Below are 8,160 nucleotides of genomic sequence, written 5' to 3'. Positions count from 1 at the left end.
CTATCCATCTATTATCTATCTATCTCATTATCTATCTATCTATCTATCTATCTATCTATCTATCTATCTATCATCTATCTATCTATCTATCTATCTATCTATCTATCTATCTATCTATCTATCTATTATTTATCTATCCATCTATTATCTATCTATCTATCTATCTATCTATCTATCTAATACCTATCTATCTATCTAGAAGCAACAAAAAATGGGCAGCACTCTGGTCTTGTAGTGAAATATCAATTAGAAATGAATGGGCGGCACTGCGCTTCAGTCGCGGTCCAGGTGCACGGTCAAAAGGTAGATACCTCGATACTTGTAATAGAAAGACCAGCACTCCGTAATTCCAGTGATGAAAGAAAGGTTTCTTTATTCGTCACCCATATGTGACGCGCGTTTCGACACTAGTCTGTGTCTTTGTCAAAGTACAGGTGATAACAGCTCAAAGTAATATACAAATGGCACCATTAAATACAATTCAAATAACCCGCCTCCTAGCCACGTCAGTGGTCAGATGGCAAGGGGCGGACTGAACCGCCCCCAGCCATGTGATCAGTCACGGGGTCAGGGCGTCATACTGCTAGGCAACCCATCCAAACAGACTGGCCATGAGTGGAGTACGGTAAGACATGTATCCGACCCATATATTATTATCTATCAGAGCGATCTTTGATCCTTTATACATCTGGTTTACACAATTTTCTGAGTAACAATACATTAGAATTAGACCGTCTCCTCCTCATGTAAAAAAACATATGGTCACGGAAGCAGCAATGCCCGTCATATGATGTGTCACATGACATAGCACTGTTACGTCTCAGATCCAAAAAGTATTACAAAAATTATCAAGTCTCATAGAAGATAGATTGCGCTGCGTATTGAAAATTCATGTCAGGTTCAAATATATTCCAGAGAACTGAGGTATCCATATTTGGTTACAAAACAACAGCATACATAAATACACAGTAACAATCTACAATTATTTACTGCACTCATTGAATCAGAGGAAACTACTCAGTGAATATTCCTTATTGAGGCCTTTGGGCGCAAGCGTCTCAAGTCGATGGATCCAATATGCTTCACGCTGGTGGAGCATCTGGATCCGATTTCCTCCACGTCGAGGTAGGGTCACTTCTTCTAAAATTTGAAAACGCAATTGTGAGATGCGGTGATTTTTTTCTTTAAAATGTTGGGGAATAGGTAACAAGATGTTTTCTTTCCTAATTGTGGACTTATGTTTTGCTACCCGGTCCTTCATACGCATCGTCGTCTCTCCAACATAGCACAACCCACAGGGACATTTAAGTAAATAGATCACAAAACTGCTGTCACATGTGAAGTGACCCCGAATGGGGATTTGTTGTCCTGTCTGAGGGTGTGCTATGTTGGAGCCTTTGATCACGTTAGAGCAGTGAACACAGTTAAGACAGGGAAATGTTCCCTTCCTAACTGTAGAGAAAGTGAGCTGTCGCTGAAGCATCCTGTCACTTCCTACGTCCGCCCGCACAATCATGTCTCTAATGTTTTTATTTCGCTTAAAGCACATCATGGGACGGTCCCTAAATTCCTGAATTGCAGGATATGATTTTTGTAAGATGTTCCAGTGTTTGTAGATGACAGCCCTAACTCGGTCCATCCAAGGATGGTATTTTACCACTAGTGGTATTCTCTGTCCTTTGTCCTTCCTTTCTGTGGGGTTTCTTATCTTATCTAGCTGTTGATGTAATAGACAGGGCGGATAGCCTCTGTCTATAAATTTCTGAGTCATCTCCCGTAACCTGAGGTCACGTGTGTCCTGATCCATAACAATATTGGCCACTCTTTTATATTGTGAGTATGGCAAGGATTTTTTTACAGTCGATGGGTGATTACTCTGGAATGACAAGAGACTATTCCTGTCAGTTTTCTTGACATATAAGTCAGTAGTAATCTTATTGTCAGTGCCCCTAATCACCCATGTGTCGAGGAAGGAGACACGTTCTGAGTCTTGGTGCAGGGTAAATTTCAGCTCTGGTCTTATATTGTTGATGTAGTCCACAAAGGTCATAAGGGTCTCAATGCTGCACCGCCATACGCAGAAAACGTCATCTATGAAGCGTTTCCAAAATATACAGTGATTTTGATATAGTTCACTTGGGTAAATATATTCTCTCTCAAAGTGTGCCATATAGCAATTTGCGTATGGCGGTGCAGCATTGGACCCCATCGCGGTCCCACACCGCTGCTGGAAAAAAGTGTCCTGAAATAAAAAATAATTGCGACGTAAGACAATGGACAATAAAGAAAGAAAAAACTTTTTTTCTTGTGCCGTGTAAGGGCTGTCATCCAACAACATCTGGACAGATTCCAGACCTTTTTCATGAGTTATGCTCGTATATAAGCTGCAGACGTCTAGAGTGACAAGGATGCAATCATGCGACAGCTCAATTTCCCGTACTGCCTCCAAAAAATGTTGGGTATCCCTGAGATAGGAAGGGGCCTTTTTGGTAAGTGGAGTCAACACTTTGTCAAGAAATATTGCAGGGGGAGATAGGACTGAATCCGTAGCTGCAACAATGGGGCGACCCGGAGGCTTGTCCAGGGATTTATGCACTTTCGGAAGTGTGTAGAACACGGGTGTCACAGGGTGTTGGTTGATTAAAAATTCCGCTAATTTTTTGTCAATAACATGTTGTGATAAATTTTCATCAACCAAAGTCTGTAACTCCCGTTTAATGGTCCAGACCGGATCCCCCTGCAATATTTCATAGACATTGTGGTCAGATAATTGTCCCAAAATCTCTCTAACATAATAATCTTTGTCTAATATAACAAGGGCACCGCCTTTGTCCGCAGGCTTAAAAACCAGGGAGTCATCATCAGTCAGATGATTGACCACCTGTCTCTCCTCTACGGACAAATTATGGTGGATATAGTAATCACCTTTCTTAAAATTCGCAAGTAGTATGGCAATATCACGTTGTACAAGTTGTATGTACGTTTCACTGGGGTGATATGTCTTCGGGGGCATATAATGGCTCTTAAGCCTTAGGCCAAACTGCTGCAAATTTAATAGTGATGGTACATTTTCAATAGGGACCGGATCATACATTGATACATTTGAAAAGTGGCTTTTAAGCCGTATGCTCCGAAAGAAGCGATTTAAATCCATGTCCAGTCCAAATGTGTCCAGACTAGTGGTCGGACTGAAAGATAGTCCCTTTTCAAGAAGTCCAATTTGGAGTGGAGAGAGATTCTTAGATGATAAGTTTAACACTAAGGTGTGCTGAGTACCTGTGACCGGGTTAGACGTGGAGCTTCGGCGTCCCCGATGATGGTGTCGGCCTGAGCGCCTGGTGTTGGCCTTCTTGGGCGTCTGCGTGCTCCTAAAAAATTGCGCTGACCTGTTGTGGAGTCGCTCCCAGAGTCGGATGATGCTGTGCCCGCTCTGCGACCGGATCGACGCGGTGGTTGAGATGTAGCAGTGCCGGCCTTGTCCTGCCATCTGTACACTTGGTTTCTTTGGTAGTCTTCCATATCCCGAATGTATTTTGTACGCTTTGTAATCTGTATAGAACTTTGTAATTCGGTACATTGTTTATCGATCTTTTCTTTCAGGATATCGAGATCTTCTTTTTTTAGACAGTCTCTTAATTGGGACTCAATAGTGCTGATGCCTTCTTGGCACTCGGCAATGGCTCTGGTCAGATGTTCAATTGTCAGAACTATAATGTCCAGTGAACACTTGTTTAAAATATTGGCGAAGCGGGCACAATATTCAACGCTCTCTCGGAAGAAAGTGGGTCTGAGGTTCACTCTTAATCCGCGTGGAATGCGTTTAGAGCGGTGATACTCCGCTAGAGTGGTTGCATGCAATTGTAGCGATACCAGTTGCTTGGAAGTTCTCTCCAAATCACGGCTTCTCAGTTCACCTGGAGGTATTCTCAGGAACTCTGCCGATGAATCAATGCGTGCTACTATTGCACGGGCTTCCTCATCATCATAGCCGTAGGTACTCATCTGTATATTTGAGCTCGACTGCACGTGCACGCTCCAAAAAATCAGGGAAATCAATTAGAAATGAATGGGCGGCACTGCGCTTCAGTCGCGGTCCAGGTGCACGGTCAAAAGGTAGATACCTCGATACTTGTAATAGAAAGACCAGCACTCCGTAATTCCAGTGATGAAAGAAAGGTTTCTTTATTCGTCACCCATATGTGACGCGCGTTTCGACACTAGTCTGTGTCTTTGTCAAAGTACAGGTGATAACAGCTCAAAGTAATATACAAATGGCACCATTAAATACAATTCAAATAACCCGCCTCCTAGCCACGTCAGTGGTCAGATGGCAAGGGGCGGACTGAACCGCCCCCAGCCATGTGATCAGTCACGGGGTCAGGGCGTCATACTGCTAGGCAACCCATCCAAACAGACTGGCCATGAGTGGAGTACGGTAAGACATGTATCCGACCCATATATTATTATCTATCAGAGCGATCTTTGATCCTTTATACATCTGGTTTACACAATTTTCTGAGTAACAATACATTAGAATTAGACCGTCTCCTCCTCATGTAAAAAAACATATGGTCACGGAAGCAGCAATGCCCGTCATATGATGTGTCACATGACATAGCACTGTTACGTCTCAGATCCAAAAAGTATTACAAAAATTATCAAGTCTCATAGAAGATAGATTGCGCTGCGTATTGAAAATTCATGTCAGGTTCAAATATATTCCAGAGAACTGAGGTATCCATATTTGGTTACAAAACAACAGCATACATAAATACACAGTAACAATCTACAATTATTTACTGCACTCATTGAATCAGAGGAAACTACTCAGTGAATATTCCTTATTGAGGCCTTTGGGGGCAAGCGTCTCAAGTCGATGGATCCAATATGCTTCACGCTGGTGGAGCCTCTGGATCCGATTTCCTCCACGTCGAGGTAGGGTCACTTCTTCTAAAATTTGAAAACGCAATTGTGAGATGCGGTGATTTTTTTCTTTAAAATGTTGGGGAATAGGTAACAAGATGTTTTCTTTCCTAATTGTGGACTTATGTTTTGCTACCCGGTCCTTCATACGCATCGTCGTCTCTCCAACATAGCACAACCCACAGGGACATTTAAGTAAATAGATCACAAAACTGCTGTCACATGTGAAGTGACCCCGAATGGGGATTTGTTGTCCTGTCTGAGGGTGTGCTATGTTGGAGCCTTTGATCACGTTAGAGCAGTGAACACAGTTAAGACAGGGAAATGTTCCCTTCCTAACTGTAGAGAAAGTGAGCTGTCGCTGAAGCATCCTGTCACTTCCTACGTCCGCCCGCACAATCATGTCTCTAATGTTTTTATTTCGCTTAAAGCACATCATGGGACGGTCCCTAAATTCCTGAATTGCAGGATATGATTTTTGTAAGATGTTCCAGTGTTTGTAGATGACAGCCTTTACTCGGTCCATCCAAGGATGGTATTTTACCACTAGTGGTATTCTCTGTCCTTTGTCCTTCCTTTCTGTGGGGTTTCTTATCTTATCTAGCTGTTGATGTAATAGACAGGGCGGATAGCCTCTGTCTATAAATTTCTGAGTCATCTTCCGTAACCTAAGATCACGTGTGTCCTGATCCATAACAATATTGGCCACTCTTTTATATTGTGAGTATGGCAAGGATTTTTTTACAGTCGATGGGTGATTACTCTGGAATGACAAGAGACTATTCCTGTCAGTTTTCTTGACATATAAGTCAGTAGTAATCTTATTGTCAGTGCCCCTAATCACCCATGTGTCGAGGAAGGAGACACGTTCTGAGTCTTGGTGCAGGGTAAATTTCAGCTCTGGTCTTATATTGTTGATGTAGTCCACAAAGGTCATAAGGGTCTCAATGCTGCACCGCCATACGCAGAAAACGTCATCTATGAAGCGTTTCCAAAATATACAGTGATTTTGATATAGTTCACTTGGGTAAATATATTCTCTCTCAAAGTGTGCCATATAGCAATTTGCGTATGGCGGTGCAGCATTGGACCCCATCGCGGTCCCACACCGCTGCTGGAAAAAAGTGTCCTGAAATAAAAAATAATTGCGACGTAAGACAATGGACAATAAAGAAAGAAAAAACTTTTTTTCTTGTGCCGTGTAAGGGCTGTCATCCAACAACATCTGGACAGATTCCAGACCTTTTTCATGAGTTATGCTCGTATATAAGCTGCAGACGTCTAGAGTGACAAGGATGCAATCATGCGACAGCTCAATTTCCCGTACTGCCTCCAAAAAATGTTGGGTATCCCTGAGATAGGAAGGGGCCTTTTTGGTAAGTGGAGTCAACACTTTGTCAAGAAATATTGCAGGGGGAGATAGGACTGAATCCGTAGCTGCAACAATGGGGCGACCCGGAGGCTTGTCCAGGGATTTATGCACTTTCGGAAGTGTGTAGAACACGGGTGTCACAGGGTGTTGGTTGATTAAAAATTCCGCTAATTTTTTGTCAATAACATGTTGTGATAAATTTTCATCAACCAAAGTCTGTAACTCCCGTTTAATGGTCCAGACCGGATCCCCCTGCAATATTTCATAGACATTGTGGTCAGATAATTGTCCCAAAATCTCTCTAACATAATAATCTTTGTCTAATATAACAAGGGCACCGCCTTTGTCCGCAGGCTTAAAAACCAGGGAGTCATCATCAGTCAGATGATTGACCACCTGTCTCTCCTCTACGGACAAATTATGGTGGATATAGTAATCACCTTTCTTAAAATTCGCAAGTAGTATGGCAATATCACGTTGTACAAGTTGTATGTACGTTTCACTGGGGTGATATGTCTTCGGGGGCATATAATGGCTCTTAAGCCTTAGGCCAAACTGCTGCAAATTTAATAGTGATGGTACATTTTCAATAGGGACCGGATCATGCATTGATACATTTGAAAAGTGGCTTTTAAGCCGTATGCTCCGAAAGAAGCGATTTAAATCCATGTCCAGTCCAAATGTGTCCAGACTAGTGGTCGGACTGAAAGATAGTCCCTTTTCAAGAAGTCCAATTTGGAGTGGAGAGAGATTCTTAGATGATAAGTTTAACACTAAGGTGTGCTGAGTACCTGTGACCGGGTTAGACGTGGAGCTTCGGCGTCCCCGATGATGGTGTCGGCCTGAGCGCCTGGTGTTGGCCTTCTTGGGCGTCTGCGTGCTCCTAAAAAATTGCGCTGACCTGTTGTGGAGTCGCTCCCAGAGTCGGATGATGCTGTGCCCGCTCTGCGACCGGATCGACGCGGTGGTTGAGATGTAGCAGTGCCGGCCTTGTCCTGCCATCTGTACACTTGGTTTCTTTGGTAGTCTTCCATATCCCGAATGTATTTTGTACGCTTTGTAATCTGTATAGAACTTTGTAATTCGGTACATTGTTTATCGATCTTTTCTTTCAGGATATCGAGATCTTCTTTTTTTAGACAGTCTCTTAATTGGGACTCAATAGTGCTGATGCCTTCTTGGCACTCGGCAATGGCTCTGGTCAGATGTTCAATTGTCAGAACTATAATGTCCAGTGAACACTTGTTTAAAATATTGGCGAAGCGGGCACAATATTCAACGCTCTCTCGGAAGAAAGTGGGTCTGAGGTTCACTCTTAATCCGCGTGGAATGCGTTTAGAGCGGTGATACTCCGCTAGAGTGGTTGCATGCAATTGTAGCGATACCAGTTGCTTGGAAGTTCTCTCCAAATCACGGCTTCTCAGTTCACCTGGAGGTATTCTCAGGAACTCTGCCGATGAATCAATGCGTGCTACTATTGCACGGGCTTCCTCATCATCATAGCCGTAGGTACTCATCTGTATATTTGAGCTCGACTGCACGTGCACGCTCCAAAAAATCAGGGAAATCAATTAGAAATGAATGGGCGGCACTGCGCTTCAGTCGCGGTCCAGGTGCACGGTCAAAAGGTAGATACCTCGATACTTGTAATAGAAAGACCAGCACTCCGTAATTCCAGTGATGAAAGAAAGGTTTCTTTATTCGTCACCCATATGTGACGCGCGTTTCGACACTAGTCTGTGTCTTTGTCAAAGTACAGGTGATAACAGCTCAAAGTAATATACAAATGGCACCATTAAATACAATTCAAATAACCCGCCTCCTAGCCACGTCAGTGGTCAGATGGCAAGGGGCGGACTGAACCG

The 8,160-nt window shown here is 43.2% G+C and overlaps 1 protein-coding gene across 1 annotated transcript in view; it reads right to left on the bottom strand.

Moving 5' to 3' along the window:
* Nucleotides 1-2,050, bottom strand: part of RPGRIP1 (RPGR interacting protein 1) — an 80,135-nt gene extending 78,085 nt beyond the window's left edge. Inside the window, 1 exon segment of the mRNA XM_040419735.1 lies at nt 1,499-2,050. Coding sequence (XP_040275669.1) covers nt 1,499-2,050 — 552 coding nt within the window.
* Nucleotides 2,051-8,160: the final 6,110 nt, after the last annotated feature.

This window comes from Bufo bufo, chromosome 2 (assembly GCF_905171765.1).
Source record: "Bufo bufo chromosome 2, aBufBuf1.1, whole genome shotgun sequence".
In the NCBI taxonomy this organism is placed as follows: domain Eukaryota; kingdom Metazoa; phylum Chordata; class Amphibia; order Anura; family Bufonidae; genus Bufo; species Bufo bufo.
The sequence above is the reverse complement of the archived record's forward strand: the minus strand, read 5'-3'. Positions and strand labels throughout refer to the sequence as shown.